This window comes from Pyrgilauda ruficollis, unplaced genomic scaffold (assembly GCF_017590135.1).
Source record: "Pyrgilauda ruficollis isolate IOZ18807 unplaced genomic scaffold, ASM1759013v1 scaffold15, whole genome shotgun sequence".
Classification (NCBI taxonomy): domain Eukaryota; kingdom Metazoa; phylum Chordata; class Aves; order Passeriformes; family Passeridae; genus Pyrgilauda; species Pyrgilauda ruficollis.
In genome coordinates, this window is record NW_024513654.1 from 8,910,413 (window position 1) to 8,929,165 (window position 18,753).

Sequence of the window (18,753 nt, forward strand, 5' to 3'; positions counted from 1 at the left end):
AGTCATATAGAGCCAGGCAGCTGACAATGTGGTTGTAGCAGAGCCACAAGTAATTCAAACAGGCTTTAATTTGATTGTGCAGTCTCAATTTATTGCATCCTATATCCTTAGGATTGACAGTTAAAGTTTTACACTTATTAGGCTCAAATTTGTAAGTGTAAAGGCTTTAATACTGCCATTTCATTTGAAAATGTGCAAAAACTGATCCAGTGCCTCCTAAAGAATGAACATTTGCTGTAGACAAATGTATTTTGCAAATGATTACTCATTTTCATTATAAACAACTTGTACCATGTGGTCCAGGACTAGGAACAGGAAATTCACTTCTGTGTTTGCTAAACTCATGTTAGCATGAATTCATACTGTGTTCAGTCTGATTGCAGATCAGTCCACAACAGGTCACAGTGGAGTTCGTAGTTTCAGCAGGAAAACAAGATTTGCTTTTGACAGTGAGAAGTGCATACAGCTGTCTTTTAAAGGCTGAGGTTCTTGCATGTTACTGCATTTCAGTCACAGTCCAAGAAAGACGAATGTTCTGGCTTAGCCTAGACAGTTGATGCTTAGTCCCACAGGATGTTAACACTGCTAGGTGTCACTTATACTACAGCCATCTTCATCCACAAGTCATTTTTCTCAGGTACTAGAAACAAATCAATTTAAGTTCCTGTTCCCCTCCACTCAGGCCTGTCTTCACCATAGGCCATGTAGTGTCACAGATTTACCTACTCCATGCAGTTTAAGTTAAACTGGCTATTTATTCCTGAGTAGATGAATAGAGGGCCTCAATCTCCTTCTGGAAGTATTTCACAAGGTCTCCTCGCTTTGCCTTCAGTGTTGGTGTCAAGAGTCCATTTTCTACAGAAAACAACTCTGTGTGGATGTATAGGTCTTTAACCTATTAAAAGAAAATAATTTAGTGCATGGCACATCATTAGAAGAAAAGCAACAGTTCTTCCCAGCTTCCTTGGGCAAGAATTTAGTCCCAGGAGATCCAGTAACTAAACTTTTTTTGGCTGACACAGCAAGAGGGTGGAATTCCTGAACAGCCTGTACAGCCTGTTGTGAACCTCCACTCCATCTCTTGGCAAGTGCTGCTGTTGCCCTTCACAGCTCCTGGTCTCCTGGTTTAGGGACAGGCAGCCAATGTTTCACTGACTGCTTCCATCAGGTGTCTGGGGCAGCTGCCTCAGGGCCCCTCCTGGAACAGGCAGTAGCAGGAATGAAGACTTCCCAGCCACTGTGTTAGCAATACAGGTGCTACTGACAAGCAGGATTTGAATGTACTCACTTGTTCAAAGGATTTAAGGCCAGCCTCTCTCCCCAGTCTGATCATATCATCTAAAATAGCTTTCTTCACTGCCTAAAAGAAACACAACAGAAGCAGAGTGGGTAAAGCTGTCATTCTGTAATTGCAGCTCAAAACCATAACCATTTGCCCAGTCAGGGAGAACTGAGGATGGCAAGAATACATATTTCAACATTCAAGATTTCTCATATTAAGGCCGCTACCAAGTCATGTCTATCTTCTCACCGGCAGAGAAGCAGCGATAGCCCTTGAAACAAGAGACACCTATACTCAGTTCTAGTTTTTGCTGTAAGGCTGCTTGCATGACTCACCCAGTTCATTAAACCAGTTCAAATGACTGAAAAGAGGTGGATAGAACCAAGAGCAATGTAGGATTGGACTTAGCATTAAATTCTGTCTCTAACCCACTAAACACAACGCCACTAACCGGGTTTTTGCAGAGCTCTTCAAAGGAACCTTTGACTCCCAGTTTTGCTGCAAATTCTGGAAGCATCTCAGCATCAGGAACCACTATACCTATTAGATAAGACTGAAAACAAGTGGAAATAGTCAGGCTGAGACCAAGCTAAGGCATACTAAATGTCTTTGTGAGCTTGCTTGCAGGCAGTGTTTCTATGACAAGTCAAATGTACATCTCCATGCATTTTGAGAGTTTCAAAGGTAGCTATGAGAATTTCCAAGTCACTGAGAGTTGTGACAGCAGTAACTGAAGTACTGACACAGTTTGTTATGTGTGCTGAATGATCCAGCAATTTTGCCTGTTTACAGACTGAAGACTGGCCTCTGCTAGCATAGGCAACACCTCTGTGGCAAAGGAATGGAGAAACACTTCTGATGTGCAGAAAGGCTGAGAGAATTGGAGTTGTTCAGCCTGAAGAAGAGAAGGCTCCAGGAAGACTTTTTTGTGGCCTTTCAAAACTAAAAGGGAACTTGCAAGAAAGATGGGGACAAATTTTTAGTAGGGCTTGTGGCAATAGGACAGGAGGTAATGGTTTTAAACTATAAGATAGTAAACTTATATTAAATATAAGGAATTTTTTGTGTGTGTGAGGGTGGCAAAACAATGGCAGAGGTTGCCCAGAGAGGTGGAAAATGCCCTTTCCCTAGAAATATTCAAGGTCAGGCTGAATGGGGTTCTGAACAATCTAATCTAGTTGAAGGTGTCCCTGCTTATTGCAGGGGGGACTATTCTATGAATCTAAACTGCACAGAAGTGACCTGACATACCAATTCTGCACAGGTATGTAATTAGCCTTTACCCAGCTTGCAAAAATGCCAGGTGTCACTTGGGAAGTCTGTAGGTCTGAGAACACCTTCTTATAAACACAGCTGTCTTAGGAACAGATTTTGTTCAAGGACTCTTGTACATGCATACATTTGTGCCCTGATCATCCAGAACTTGTGGTAGGAAATATTGCAGGATACTCCTAACATCACTTACCCTCAGACTTTCCCCATGTACAAAGACCTGGGCTACAGTAGGGCTTCTGATATAGACATTTTCTATCTTCTCTGGAGCAATGTATTCTCCTTGTGCAAGTTTAAATATATTCTTCTTCCTATCAATGATCTTCAGCGTTCCATTCTAGAAGATAAAAGTGGAGTCATTGGTTCCAAGTCACTGTCTTATATAAGAGAAGATAAGCAGGTTTGGTTTAGTTGTATGAAAGGCACATCTGGAACTAGTCTGGAAGCCACATACTGGTCTTTGCTTTCTACAGAGAGAAGGGTTTGTGTAATTTCTCCATTTAGCTCAGGACATGATTGGACTGCTCCTTTATCCTCCTCTGACAGAAACCAAGACACCTTGTTATATCACTTCTACAGTGAAGAATAGTCTTAACTATGGGCCTAGCAGGTGTTATTTAATATCCTGTAACCTAATTGGTCTTTGGAGCTTTGCCTGGAGTTACCTAGTGAATCTACTGTGTAGAGACTTTTATCCTTTTATCTTTAGAGAATACTGTGAAGTAACAGGAATTCACATGCAAGAGATGGTTTGTGTTAAGCAAATACTCACTGGCAACCATTTCCCTATGTCTCCAGTGTGGAGCCAGCCATCTTTATCAATTGCTTCTGCTGTCTTCTCAGGGTCTTTCAGATAACCCTTGAACACATTTGGTCCTTTAATGCAGACCTATAGCAAGTAGAGAACACTGTTAGTCACCAGGTCTTATGTTTCAGTATTTCTTGACGTGCTCAGGAGATGGTACCTACCTCGCCTTCATTGTTAGAAGAGAAGTAGCTCATTTCTTCCACATCATCTAATTTTATGATATTACAAGCCAGAGGGGCTCCAACATGGCCTAAGAGAAAAAAAAAAATCAACAAAAAAGACTGCAGTGATAGTAGATACTTACTGGGTTTGTTCACTGCTTTACCATGAACCAGTGTTATTTAAAGGAGTCTGGCATCAAATGTTCAAGCAAGTTGTTGCAATGCCATTTTCAGACAGTTAATGTAGGACAAATAGCAGGTAAGTCTTGATGCTTAGAGCACTATTAGTGTAATCTACCACATCAGCCACAAACCACTTAACCACTCATGCCTCCTCAGGACCACCTCTCATAGATACTAGTATTCATTTGCATTTTATCCTCATTATGGTGACTTGAGTGAATTTAGAATATCCAGTACTGCTAAGATAAAAGCTAAATCTTCAAGGTCCTTCAGGAAAATAGTCAAGTATCATGTCTAATATTTCTGAGTAAAACATGTCATTTAGGAGACAAAGCTAGTTTCTTAAGGCCATTTAGGAAGTCCCTATCCAGTTTGCTCAGCTCTCTATTCCTTTCCTATATTCTGGGACAAAGTCTAAACTGACCTACGGCACTTTACACTGGGGTTCTTCTTCTGGTTGAGTCAAGAATTTTAGTACCCATTAAACAGACAGGTGACTTTTGCTACCAAGAATCACTTTGAGTACCCATGATTTAATTTTCATTAACCTAAAAGCATTACAGCACCTAGGCTTGAGTGCCCCTTTATGTGGACAGCTCTGGGAGACTTCACAAGTCTCAGCTCCCATACCTGTTGTCCAGTCTCCAGGCATTGAGAAAGTGGATCCAGCTGAGCATTCAGTCTGGCCATAACCTTCAAAGATCTGTGCAAGAAAGGATGAGTATTCCTTGAACATCAAGTCCTTGGTGTGAAAGGCCTCAGTTTTGACTGTGCCCATGCTCAAGTTTTCTCAGCAAGGAAGCCAAAACAACCTTTGCCTTTAAGATATCTTGATCTTATTGGTGTAACCAGATGTTGAAGTTCACCTATTCAAACTTTGCTTTGGTCACCTCTTTTTCTGTTCTCAAATGTACTACTTTGGGAGCTCATTGACTGTCAGAATAAGCCGAAAAACTTAGAGGCAGCTGCTTGACTGACTATGAGTACTGTATGTTCCTATTTCTGCTTCTCTATTCCTCTTCTCAGACCCTACAGCATAGTTTTTTGGTAGTGTAGTTTAAAGTGGGCCCTGCAGAATTTTTTTTTCCTGCTACAGTCAACTCAGATGAAGCAGTCTGTAAATGCCCAAGACTGAGAGCATTTTCCCCAGGAACAAGCTGAGCTGGACCCCAACTATATCACTGGTCACTCATTTGTGCATAGTCAAACAGGGCTTACTTTAAAAGAAAACTCAGCTTACCTGACAGCCTAATGCTGCTCTCAGAAATGTCAGGACAGAGGGAGATATAGGGGCTGCGCCTGTCACCATGATACGCACTCTTCCACCCATGTTTTCCTACAAGTGAAAAAGAAGCCATCAGATCCTCCAATATTACATTGCTTAGCTCCCTTACACTTGGAAAAACTTACCTGAACTTTTTTGAAGACTAGCTTGTCCCAAATGCTGTCATTTCGAATGATGCCCTGTTTTATTTCAGCCATCTTCATAAACACAGCAAATTTTAACAGGAAATTCTTTACTGGGGTGTTTGCACCACTCTGGATCTGCAAGGAAAAGTACCAGTGACTTTTGGGTTTAACTCACATCTGTACATCTCATTCTTGCCTTGTTAAGAGGCACCAAATCTTACTTCGATGTTCTAAGGCCTGTCTTCACCACTGCAGTATCTAGGAGGTGTCCCAAAAGGCAATACTAATTCATGTTACTGTTTAAACACTACAGCCATAGCTTTGAGGAACAGGGATCCTGTTACCTGTGCACCTGATTCATTTGCATTACAAAAGTAAAGAAAGTTTTTTTTTCTCTTAACAGCAACAAACTTAGCCCAGTCATGACTGTATATGCCATTCTTATACTCCCAAATCTTCTTCCACCTCCTCAGAAAGGATTCTAAAACATTCTTCTTGCTAAGGGGTAATTAATTAGTGGTGATGTCATGACATATTCAATATTGTTTTGTATTTGTATGCTTGTTTGGATATATAAACAAAGAAAACATAGCTAAAATTGCTCACATACCTTGTCATAGATTCTGTTCAGCAGTCTTGGTACAACTGGAAATAGCGTTGGCTTCAAGGTTTTCATGTCATCTGTTAGCAGCCTGATATCTCCTTGGAAGAAGCCTACCTTTGCTCCACAGCTGAATATAACAGTCTGAAAATTGACCAGACTAACCTTAGTCAAGCAGAATTCCTAGCTTCACTAGCCATAATTATTAGTCTATAAAAATCAGCATGATTTCCAGTGCCCAGTTATTATAAAATAAGGAAAGTTATTGTGTGAATAGGTTTTGAGGACATACACATTACTAATGTCTTTTACTATAATTTGGTTTATAAAAGCTCAGATACATATATCTGTACATACCTGTACAACTCTCTCAAACATGTGAGCCAGGGGAAGATAGGAAATGGCAACATCTGAACTTGTACACTCAATTGTGTTCTAGAGGGAAAGGAAGTAGAAGTAGGTTAGCATTTTCTGTGCTTGCCTGAGTTACTTTTAAGTAGAAAGTAAATAAAATTTGTATCAATTTGAGTACTTTGAGACAGACACTTCCAATGATTGAAGCAACTCAGGCTCAGGATCATCCATCACCTCTTCAAGATTTGCAGCTGTCACTCATCCACACTAAATCAAAATTAGTTTAATGTTTTGGCAAGTCTTGAAATAGATGGTTTAGTACTCTTGGTATTTAGGACTGACTCATTCTAGAATAACTTCTACATAGAAGTTCTTGTTCAATTCAAACCAAGTTTCTTGCAGTAGTATTATCTCATTGAAAATGGGGCACTTAGGAAAGCATCGGTTTCTGGGAGTGAATAGTTTACAGAAAATGCCACATTAAAGCTGGTTTCATGACTGAGGGACATATCCTGGAGAGCAGCTTACCTCTGTGCATCTAAGGAAGGCAGCAGCATTTGAAACAACATTCTGATGTGTCAGCATGGCTCCTTTAGGGTTACCTTTGGAGAGATCAAGCAAGGTGAGCTGTGGCTCTGACTGCATCTGCTGGCAGTGTCCCATGTCTCATTTGGCTCAGTTTGAACTATCTCAGTACTAGGCTCAGTCCCAGCAATTATTCTCATAAGAGATCACAAATGTGCCTCATCTTAAGTGCTTTCAGCTATGGATATTACATAAAGGAAATTAATACTGAAACAGCAGAGCAACTGGGAAAAGCATAGAGAATGCTGAAACAAGATTTTTGCTTTAGCCCCTGTGGATCAAAATACACAGTTGAACAACCAATCTCTTGAACATTAAGGCTGCATTTTTCATAGGGTAAGACAAAATGAATTTGGCTTTTCTTGCCCCCAGTTTTAAGTATCTTTGTCATAGTGCACTTGACTTGTAATGACAGTATCCCAAGTAAAACTGCAAGAGCAGTTTGACATTGCTCTGGTAATTTACTGGTTTACTTCCATGTTCATAGGATTTCTTTACTTTTGTGCAGGGAAGCTGCAGGGGGAGGCTCTTTCAGTGGGGAAGCATCACTATAAATTCTTACCTGTGGTTCCACTTGTAAAACACACAACAGAAAGATCTTCAGGCTTAGGAGGCTAGAGAGAAAAAGCCACATAAAGTCAGTACAAGGATTATGATGATTATCTGTAACTACATACAATTCCTAACTGTGATGAATCAGGAATTCTGGTTCACAAAAAAAAATCTGCTAGCCACCTCTACTAGCAGCATAGAAAGAGGTCTTTCCACTAGTTTAAAAGACTAGTTTTAAAAGTCTCTAGCTGTTTCATAGAGATACTTACAACTGGTTCTCTGATGTTGTTTCTTCCCAGCTCCTGTGTTAGAGAAAAAACACAGCTTAAGAGATGTGCACAATAGGGAGTAAGTAATTGCATTTCAAATGCAATATCTGTTTTACTACTTTGCCTCTTGATACTCTGACCCCAATACACATAACTCTGAAAAACTGTCTGCTGCAAGTGTGGAAAGGACACATTTGAATGTGTGGAAAGTGATCAGAACTACTTAAGGAATTTGGAAGCCCTGAGTGGAGGTTTCCTTTTATTTGATGTAGGCCACATCTCTTTACATGTATGCAAGCTTAAGCATAGTATTGGGATGTCTAAGCAGCCAGTAATTTGCACTTACAGTTCCAATTGGATTCAACTGCCAGCTTAGAAGCCCGATAAATCACGTTACAACAGGATCACAAATTAAGCTAAGCAAGTCTTGGCTGTTCACAACACATGGACACAACTTTAGTCAACTGTTTGAACTCTGCAACTGTTTAGCTAAAGATATCAAGTTTCAAAATGACTGCTCATTAAGATGTCAGGTACAGGCATGACAATTGGGTAATGCTTACATTAAAGTGTCATTGCTGCCACAGAAGATCAAGGTGTTTAGCTGGCAAAGTATTACAGAAGCCTTTAGCTACCTACCTCAATCTCCTGCAGCGACAGAATTTCAATTCCCACTTTAACTCCTCTGTCCTTGAGCTCTTTATCAAAGAGATCCATGAGAACAATAATCTTCAGACATGGGGTCTTCTTGTCCTCACAGTTCTTAAGCAAGACCTCTGCCTTCGCAGGCGTGTCACAGATCACCACACTTATGTCAGCTACAGAAAAGAAATTATCAGAAGTCTGTTTAGAAGACAAGAGGCCAGACACAGCTCAGCAGCACATAATTTTAGAACATAACATTGGTTTGGTGCCATTTGCATTTGTTCATATGGATTCAGTGGCTGGCTTACAGTGCTGAGAAGATTCCTCCTACCATACTCAACTGATTGGGCAAACGTGGTATTCTGGCAATATAAAGTGAGGGCAAATGCTGAGGAGCTGAGGAGAAATATCTTCGCTCACAGCCAAGATGGGCACTGAAACTTTTGGTATTGCCAAGATATTGTTTAGGTTTAGCCATCTTCCTTAAATCAAAATAAATTAAGGCCAAATTGAAAAAGGTAGCTAAAATTCATGAGTTAATACCTCAGCTTCCCTGTAGATGCAGTTATAAAGGCCTTTTCCTTTAAGTCAGCAGAAGAACTGGATTTGCCTGAGCCTGCCAGTTCTCAGTTAGACTGGCAAATTACAGCTGTGTAATCCCAAGTCAACACCTGTTTCCAAGATTCACCACCATAAGTGTTGAAGTGGTTTTGCTTGGCAAATCCTACTTTTGGGATGGATCCCAGATCACTGTAACAACAGTGGATATTTATTTCCCCCATATCTCTCCTAAGACTGGGTGAAGAAAGTCTGAGATTTATTTAACTTCCTTGCCAGTTTATTCCATGATGACCTGCTAGATGTTGTTTCTGTAGAACATGAAATAACAAGATAGATTAAACAGATTTAGGCATATCTTCACCCTTCCCTCCTCCACTCTTTTCATCCTACAACTTTAAATCAGACACACACACACATCTAGTTTTAATTTACATGCAAGTCTGTCTGCATTGTCTGATTGTTTGGCAGTGTGGGAGTTCAAGATTGCAAAATCTCAAACAGCAAATAGTTTTGCACTCTGATTGCAGAATGATCCACAGGATCTAGCAGGTCCTTCAGTGGTCTTGCAATCAAGACACTAGGAAACAGAGGAAGCCCACTGGATTCTTGTAGGCATTGAGCCATATGCCCTGCAAAGCAGCTTTGCTAAGAAAGTGTCTATAAGAGCATTAAGGTTAAAGCTACTCTGATTTTTGCATATTCCCTTGAACTTAGCCCTCCCAAAACAAAGTTTCCTAGAAAAATCCTTATGAAAGAGTGGAAGTCAATATTTACCTTTGTTAACAATATATACAATAGCCTCTGGTCCCAGAGTGTCATAGAGTGGAACAGCAACCATTGAGTAGGTGTAGCAGGCATACTCTGAAATGATCCACTGAAAAGAGAAAACAGCACAACTAAGGAAAACTAGGAACCCTCAAGACAGGATTGCCTACAGACTTCATACAGCTTGACAAGCCCATGCACATGGGAGCGGTGGGTATGGAAGGAGCACATCCATGAGAATAAGAGTTGTGAGAGGTCATTGTATTACATGCTTGGAATGGTGTGTGCTCAGTCAGTAAAAAGGGAATTGGGAAGGAAAAAGTTGTGATTGTTCCTCATGTGGCCTGAAGCTGTTTAAATACAGACTCCCCTCTCATCCCAAGGTGTCAGAATAGTGTAGGAAAGAATACACAGTTTGTTGCTTACCTCTGGCCTATTCTGAGCAAAAATGCCAATAAACTGGCTTGATGATGGTTGGCATCCTTTTTGCAGAAGCCCTGATCCCAGGTATTTAGCTCTGTCCAAAACCTGCAAGATAGTTATTCCCCCACTTTAGTGTTACAAGGCAGTATCCCAAATTAACTCATCTGTCATTTACAGTACTCACCTGTTTATATGTCAGCCACTGATAAGGTTGCTTGGGTTTCCTGTAGCCTAGACAGTCACCATTTCCTAATGAAAGAGTTCAGAAAAGCAATTTCAAAGCTCAGTACTGAAGTTGCGTAACACTAAAGTGCATAACACTAAACACTTGAAGTGGGAAATGTTTTCTGTCAGGCATTCTGGAAACATGCTCTCCATGGAGAGCAGGTCAGTGTCCATAGTTAAGCACTTTGCCCAAACCAAGGTTGCAAGACTGTTAGCTTTATCCTTACAAGCAATACTTCTAAGATCTGGTGATATTTGTTCGATTGCACAACCCACGTGAGGTTGAAATACCTTGCAAACCATCACACATCTCAATGCATAGGAATTGTGATGTGCACAAATTCATATCTGTTGTAAACAGGCAGTAATTTCACAGGAAAACTCACATCATAAGACAAAGGAGAGGTGTTTCCCCCCCAGTTCCTCTGATGCTTTGTATCTGCTGACTCTTGACTGAACTCTACCATCTTCAGCTTCCAGTATTTGTTCCTGCCCAGTCTCCCAAATAAGACTAGTACTAACTTGGGACAGGGAGAAATATGGTCACTTGTCTCTCCACCCCACAGAAGGTTAGAAGAGCTTTTGCTAGCCTCCATTATTACCACAGCCAAGACATAAGGAAAAGCATCTTGAAAATATTTTGTTTACTTGTGATAGTGCTTGTTAGTACTTTACAAGTACTAACTACCAGATGAAAAGCTTACCAGAAATACTCACTCCTCTCTGAAAAACTTCATACAGGGTTTTAGCATCTTCAAAGTAATAAGAAAGCAGGTTATTATCTGTCAAGAGTGCAGCTCTTCTGGCTCCTCCCTAGGAACAAAGCATGGTTATGAAATAGTGCAGACCAGATAAAATATAATTTGTTCCTCAGCCATTCTCTCATCAATCCCATTTAAAACATTTCAAGAGAATTGCATTGTTAGGGAAGTCTTTTCCCTTCCTGATTTTGATCTACTCAGTGACATGCAAGGAATTTTCTAGGTGGCTCACCTTAATGCTGAGTTACAGGTTATTGAGAGGCCTTGACTGAGTGCTACCACTTCTGTTATTACATGAAGTCTAGCAGCAGTTTCAAAGCTGATGCAGTGCATTGAAAATACAGAAAAAAGTCAGTGACAGCCAAAGCCATCTGGTAAAAATCCCTCCTAGCCTTGGTTGGAACAAGCTGCTGTTTCTCATCTTAGCATCTCAAGACCTCCCATCTCCCCACCGTGCTCTTGAGTTGTACACCTGGGAGAGAAGGCTGTGCATATTGGACAGGAGAGTTTCCACTGACACCCAGAGTCAGAATGGATCAGTATTCAGATGAAGCTCCAAAACAGACCATGCCCACAAGCAGAGAAAGCATTACCTCAATTCCTATCGACTGCTTGTTCAAGTCAACAGGAGGTAAAAGAGGTTTTGGCCTGCTTATCACCCACAGGAAGATGACAGCTCCAAATGCAATGAGACTGATCAATGCTGGTGTTGGGAGAGGTGAAAACAACACTTGAAGTATCCAGATCATTGTACTGGATCAGTGGAGCCAGAGTTGAACCTGAAACAAATAGGAGGTTTAGTAGACTTGAGTTCGAAGCTTTAATTACCTATGAGCCATGGTTACTTAAGTAGCTTGTTAAACAATACTGCAAATCATTTCAGCAGTTTGCCCCTGGTGAGTCCTGGTACAACAGTGAAACACACTTATGCAATGTTTTAAGCCTCTTAAGAGATCTTAAGTCACCTGTCCCGATAAATCTTAATCTATGCTGCATCCACCTCCACAGAAAGCTGAAGCCTGATGAAGTCAGACAAGGAACAGATTCTTTCCATCCTTAAGTAAAAAAATCTGTCTGAAGAAAACCAGTATATAATTTCCCAAATCTATCTCCCCAAGTATAACTAAAAATGCCTATGGTTCAATGATGTGAATTGTGGAAGTAAGAAAATTCCTCAATATTGTAAGTGTTCAATAGGAAATGGTTTTGCTGAAATAAGAAAGGTATTGATAAATTACATGTTTGATAATCTACATATATGTCTGCAGTACAAACAGTATATTAATTTTCAGCTGCTTTTACTGGTCATGCCAGCCAAATATTTCAGAAAGTGACAGTGTGGTCGGTGAAAAAAAAACAAAACAGCACAAATCAAAACTTGGCCTCCACTAGGAAGTGGTGACCTGGAAGTCAATGTGTGCAATGGAAGTCTAACTGGGAAACACAAACAGTTCTGCTGCTTGCATTCCCCATGGTGTCTTCTGTCAAGGACAGGGAAGCAAAATCTGAGAATGCAGACTTATAAGACACAGAGACCTGAGCTTTCTTCCTTAGAAACAAGCACGTTTATCTCCAAAATGTTCTGATGTGTTTTAAGACTGAATTGCCAAGAGAAAAAACTGCTTTCTGTCTGAAACAACTCAGATCTCAGCAATTTGTGTTTGTTAGTGTCTAAATATCTGTGCAGGACACACCACCTCACACTTTGCAAGATGAAAAAAAACACTCTTTAAAAGTCCTTCATACAGAATCAAAGGAACCCCACCAGCAGATAATATGTCAGATATCATTTAGCTATATACAAGAAGAATACCAGGAGTCCTGATGCAGTGAGTTCCAATTACCATTTAACTATAATTCTAATGAAGTTGAAGGTATTTTACAAACCAATAGTAAGTTCAGACAGGAGCTAAAGTCAGAATTTGGGTCTCTGAGCCCAGATTGATCATTTAGATAACCTGTATCTGTTTTACAGTTTTGTAGTTTCCAGTTGCAGTGCTAATCAGCAATCCTGGTGTGTTCTCTGGTAAAAAAGGCATGTTTTGCCTTCTCAGTATCTGGATAAGAAAGGGTACCTCAGAGGCTTTTCAGCTAGTCCAAGCTGCCAGATCACCTACACCTCTGAGACATACCAACTCCAAGTCCTCTTTTCTACTCTAAACCTTAGTTGCCATGTGGTCTTCAAACTCCTGACCTTGGCTTCATGTATTGAGAGTCCAAAAATATTGTGGTACAGCCAGAAAGGCAGAAACTTATTAATCCTATGGGAGCACAAACCTGTTTGTAGCACAGCATATCAACCACCATCTCCCTTTGGGCCTTTATCAATTGTGCACTAAATCCAGGTCTGCTGATCAAGTTTACATTCAAGACAAAGCTACTTAGCAGTTTCGGTTTAGCACTGCTTGGTTTGGAAAACTGAAGATTATTGATAAAGTGAATTTGGTAATCAGCTGCTCCTGACACCATATATATCTGGACCATTAATGGAGCAGATAGCAAGCAGCTTTCTTCATATGGTTTGTGGTTCATATTTCCTCATTCATTAACTTGAGCAAGACACTTTTTTATAGCATGAGCACTGAGGCAGCTAGATAGAGGCATCTCCATTCTCCATCATGAAAGATGGAATATACAAACTTTATTCCTTTAGCTCAGAGCCCACTACTAAATCCAAGTGACAGAGTGAATCACATTTTCACTGTTTGCATGTTGGAAGCTTTCTGGACTGACACATGTATTCTCACATCTTTTTAGAGGGGTGCCAGAATACTCATGTTAAAACTCCCCTAATATTGATTATTAATCAGTTTTTTGGGCCCTTTCCCAGTCTTTTCCCGTGCCCAGATGGCCAAAAGGAGTTTTCACTCACTGCATTTCACATGACTCTTCTCTGGTAATTTTTCAATCAGAAGTGAGAGAATAAAGATATATGCAGGTAACCAGAGGGACCACAGGCCTGTACAGCTGCACCAGTTTTATTTATTGGCTGAAGTGTGTTCTCATCTGCTTATTTTAATAGTACTTTTAAGATGATTTCCCAGAAGTCATGAATGATTGGTTGTTTTTGGAGTATCATGCCAGAGGTAAGAAACAAAACTATCTTATTTATGCACCAAGTCCTTTTCTTTAGCTTATTTCTATGGCTTACCATTAACACTGTCTGACTAGGTCAGACAGATCAGAGCATTTGTCACAAATAGCTACTGTCTGTTACATGGACTTATTGGACAGAAAATTTACCGAAGACACTTGTCTGACCTTTTTGTGATGAGGATCAGAGAACCCAGTAACCCCAAATGCTCCATGCTGCAGTAGACAAGTCACTGAAAATTTTTCCATCAGGGTATTTGCCTGTTCTCACTGACTCACATGCAAAGTAGTTTGTACCAGAACATCTAGGAGGACTGAACTTCAAGCCCTGAAGGATATGATTTTTTTGCTTGGAGCAAAGAACTCAAAGACCAGAGAGAACACCTAATGAAGAAATGATCATTTAATGCACCAAAACTTTTGCCTTCAGGTTCTGAATTGATTCCACACGTCTCTTGCATAAAAAGAAAGAAAGAAAGAAAGAAAGATCAGGCAGTAGTCTAATCCCATTGTAGCCCAGCATACCTATAGGTAGTCAAGGATGATTTTCAGTTATATTTGAATGAATTTTTAATTGAAAGAAAGACCTGTTGACAAGTTTCTCTAAAGTCTGGGAAGTATTATACACTCATTAGCCTTCTAGGGTTTGGTGGGTGTTTTCAGTAACTGTTAGTCTTCATTAGCCCACTTACAGCTCTGAGGCTACATAAGCAGGACTTTACATATATACTCTTTAAAGACAGAGAGGTTAGTATTGCATAAAAAAGCACAGATGCACAAAAACACAGATCTAGGTAATGCAAAACAAAATGTTTTTCATCTCTGAGAAACTATTTTCAACACCCTTACTTTATTAATAGAATAGTGACCATGTTTTCTTTTACTTTCCAACAATGTTTCCACAAAAGGGCTTTAGTCTCTTCCATCAAAGCACATAGGGTGTGTTACTCAAGCTGTGGCAAGAGATTGTCGGCAAATTTGTCTCAATTCCCAGAATTGGGACAGTTGTTTCTTATGCCTAGAGCTTTTACTGTAACTATTTGTCAATCCAAGTAGCTGCTAATTTATCACCTCTGGCATCATCCAAATACCACTTAATCCTGCTGCCATCAAAGCAGAAAAGCCAGAGAGAGGACAGGAATCTGTACTTGATAGACCTTCCTGTCCACAGTGAGAGAACAGCTGCAGCCTAAATCTGTGCTATGGAACAGCTACAGCCAGACTTCAACCCACAAATCCAAGTGCCCTGTGCATACATAATACTTGATTTATATCAATTTAGTGAAAACTCAGTGCAGAACAAGAAAAAAAACCAGAGTAATTTGGACACTGGACTGACACCTACTTCCACTGCAGGGTAAGTGAGCAGCAGTTGCCTTTCTAAACATCAGAGGGGTCAGAGGTGGAGTGTCACCATAATATTTTATGGAAAACCCTTTGATAGAATTTTTCCCCTCCTGAGGAGCTGAGGGCCTCAGGAAAGTAATATAAACAATAACTATCTGCTGCTGTGGAATGCAACAGGTGAATCTGTGATTGGTGCATGTTAGTTGTTTCTAATTAAGAGCCAATCACAGATGCAGCTGCATCAGACTGTGAGCAGTCACAAGATTTTGTTATTCTATTCTTGTTCTTTCAAACCTTCCGATGATCTTTTCTCTGTATTCTTTTAGTATAGTTTTAATGTAGTATTTTAATATATATCATAAGATAATAAATAAGCCTTCTGAGAAATGAAGTCAAACCTCGTGTCTCCACACATGGAGTGTTCGTCACAACAGTGGAGTGTCTGAAACCCCTGAGTTCTGAGGGCTCGACTCCCAGGGACACAAAATGCACAGGATGTCTCAAGCCACCTGTTAAGCTTTTTGTGCAATAAGGTGCTGGACAGTTGAAAGCGTACTTAGGTTGTCTGCCCTGATCAATGGTCAGGGATAAGATGCACTAAGCTCCAGAGTCAAAGGCTTAATTTTTATCAGAAGAGATTACAGTGATACCATTTACAGCCTTGAGTTCAGGAGTACACATTCTCATTTCTACTGTACCTCTCTCCCTTTACAGCTATTCCTTCATTGCCTAAAAGGAATTAAAGTTATTCTCTATGCTCTCCACGTGAGATTCTCTCCACTGGAAAGTGGCTGATCTTTGTACTTTTGAGTACATAAATATGAAGAAAAATCAGTGTCATCTCCATTGCAAGAGTTCATTATGGACAACAAAGCAATCTCTGATACTTGCACAGTTTTGGAAGCAACAGTCTGCGCTGCCTGGGAGAATGTCTTCTGCAGTTATGTACTTTGCATCAAGTTTGCCTAAGCTTTTGGCATGATCATGACATCTTTTTTCTCAGCATTAGTAAGGTAACACTGACTGTTTACAAGCAGGAAAGGTGGAGTACAGCCACCTACACTGATTAGTTACCTAACCATCACTAACTCACTTTTTCCATCTGCTTACACAGTGCAGCTCTTGCCTGGCGTCCTCCTGTAGACGTGAGCCACTTGCCAGTTCTTATTCCTTGGAAACTTTGTATTACATATTCCTCCTTGATGCAGCTGAAGTCTTGTGTTCCACAGGGTTTAGGAACATCTAACTTTGAGCATCCAGAGGGAAGTTAAAGCACAAAAGCTCAGCAGTGATTTCTGAGCAGAGCCATGCAAAAAACGAAGCAAAATGCTCAGTAAGCTGCATGAAGCCCAGGATATGCTTCAGTGAGGCTTTGACTTTAGAGTACCTCTTCAGAGAGTCAGAGCCAAACAGTTCAAGCACCTTTTGATCTTAGCTGAGAAACACTCTGCTAGAGGGTGGGAAAGGACGAGGCCTCAGCAACTTTCAGGAAGCAGCGCGCTGTGGTTTCTGAGCCTTGCTGATAAAACCAATTGAATTCAAGCTTTCAGTATGTTTAAATAGAAAGGCCATTTTTTAAATAAGGAATTTTACTGTGCTGGATATTACTGTCTCTCCATCAGGAGGGCAACAACATCATGACACTACTTAGTACTAAAGTTAGTACTAAAAGTATTTAGTACTAAAAGTTAGTACAAAAGTTAGTACTTAGTACTAAAAGTTATTTCCTCAGATAAATTGAAAAGCCAAGCTTTCATATAGTCCTTATATCAGATTTTTTCTTTGTAACAACCTACTCAGAAACATGCATAACTGGCCCTTTGAAGCTTTTAAGAATTTAAAATACAGTCAGTATAGCAGGTTCTGTTACTGTTTATCCTATTGGATAATACAGGTTCACTTCTTGCAAAGCATTCATGCACCAAAACTATATTAATAGGAAGTTTTCTCTAGTGATAGGGCATGGTATTAAGAGCAAGGACTAAAGCTTGACTTGAAAATTCATGTAGAACTCCTCAGAAAATTAGAATATTATCACTAGGAACTTTAGCCACACAGAGAAAATGTAGCACTTAAAGTTTCTAGATATTAATGTCCATTACTTCATATTATCACAGCACTTCAATTATGAAGAGCAAAGAACAAACACATATCGGAACTTAACTCAGCCCAAGGTCCACATTTAACTGATAGCACACTACCAGAGATTTCCTAGGAGGCTCCTGAAAAACTCATTATCTTGAACCCTGCATCTAATCACTGCACTTGCACACTGGATTTAGTAAAGCCCATGTGAGTAACAACAAGCAAACTCATGAGCAATAAAACAAATACAGTAAAACTTCATTACTTACACAGAAAACCTGGCAGAACACATATAGAGATGAGAACTGGTGAGTAAAGGCACCTACCATTTTGAATATAGGGTAGAAAATCAACCTCTTCTCCTTTAGTAAAAGGGAGCCTTAGTAACACAGTACAAAACCAACACCACTTATGTCAAAAACTACAGCCAGTTTCTTTTCCCCAGTTTAAATAAATCAGCAAGGAGAAAAGCACATTGGGAGGGAAGCTTTAAAGGGGAGGAACTTGCATGGGGCAACTGGAGTGATTAAAAAAAATTAAAAAAACAAGAAAAAACCCATAAAAAACAACAATCCACCCACACAAGAGGAAGTCATTGAGCTTTTTTGTCTGTTAATGAAAACAGCTTAAAGTAGATATAAATTAAAAGTAAGCCAAAACATTTTGAAATTATATTTATAGTTTATTCTTTCTAAGCTGTTTGCTATTATCTTTTTAAAGTATGAAGCTGTATTCTCAACAATAGCAATTTTCTCTCTATAGCTGCATATATGTTAAGGTGAGCAGAGCTTTGTAGCCTGTAATACCAACAAAATGTTTTGACTACAGCATCTCTCATATACTGCTGCTATGGAATTGCTGGTGGGCTGGATTTCTGCTGATGGTTTTGTTTTATTTGGTTTTGGTGTTAGTTTTCTTATTGCTGTTGTTGGGTTTTTTCCTTTTTTTCCAAAAGCTACCTAGTTCTTTCTGTTCTGTTATAGACATACATAGGTGCAATTATTTGTACCAGGTAACAGTGAATCATATTTCAACCTTCAGTTTTGTTTTCTGCTATGACATGGATTTTTTTTTAATAATTTCACTGTTTCATTTCTTTGTTTAAAAGTTTATAGCTGTTGCAGTTTCCCTTTTTTCCTTCAATGCTTGTGTGATATAACTGGAATTTTGCAGTAGGTTTGGAGGGATAGGAAGACAGTAACTTCACCTAACTCTCTTCTTTATTGCCTTAACCTCAGATTTTATAATTGTTTTCTCCACTTAGGAGTTTCCTCTTCTGACAGTTTTCCTATGCTGCATGATTTCACAATAATCTGCTTAGCTAGACAAACTGTAAAGCTGAGATGGAATTAACACAGCATGTACTTGCAT

General features: G+C 39.8%; 1 protein-coding gene across 3 annotated transcripts; it reads right to left on the minus strand.

Annotated features, from left to right (window-relative positions):
• Positions 1-754: 754 nt before the first annotated feature.
• ACSL5 (acyl-CoA synthetase long chain family member 5) lies at positions 755-17,236 on the minus strand. 3 transcript variants are annotated; one of them, XM_041461252.1, is made up of 21 exons: positions 17,226-17,236; positions 11,451-11,610; positions 10,801-10,909; positions 10,056-10,120; positions 9,875-9,976; positions 9,458-9,557; positions 8,117-8,295; positions 7,478-7,510; positions 7,219-7,270; positions 6,600-6,673; positions 6,075-6,152; positions 5,727-5,861; positions 5,117-5,251; positions 4,947-5,042; positions 4,337-4,409; positions 3,524-3,612; positions 3,327-3,443; positions 2,748-2,891; positions 1,730-1,835; positions 1,289-1,356; positions 755-895 (listed from the first exon to the last, which is right to left on the minus strand). In XM_041461252.1, exons 2-21 carry the CDS (start codon positions 11,604-11,606, stop codon positions 755-757), a joined length of 2,052 nt encoding a protein of 683 aa, XP_041317186.1. In that variant the 5' UTR covers positions 11,607-11,610; positions 17,226-17,236. The 3 variants fall into 3 exon arrangements, with proteins under 3 accessions (XP_041317186.1, XP_041317187.1, XP_041317184.1); XM_041461253.1 differs by lacking the exon at positions 1,289-1,356 and having other exon boundaries at positions 1,734-1,835; XM_041461250.1 differs by lacking the exon at positions 17,226-17,236 and having other exon boundaries at positions 1,289-1,360; positions 1,734-1,835; positions 11,451-11,606.
• Between the last annotated feature and the right edge of the window lie 1,517 nt (positions 17,237-18,753).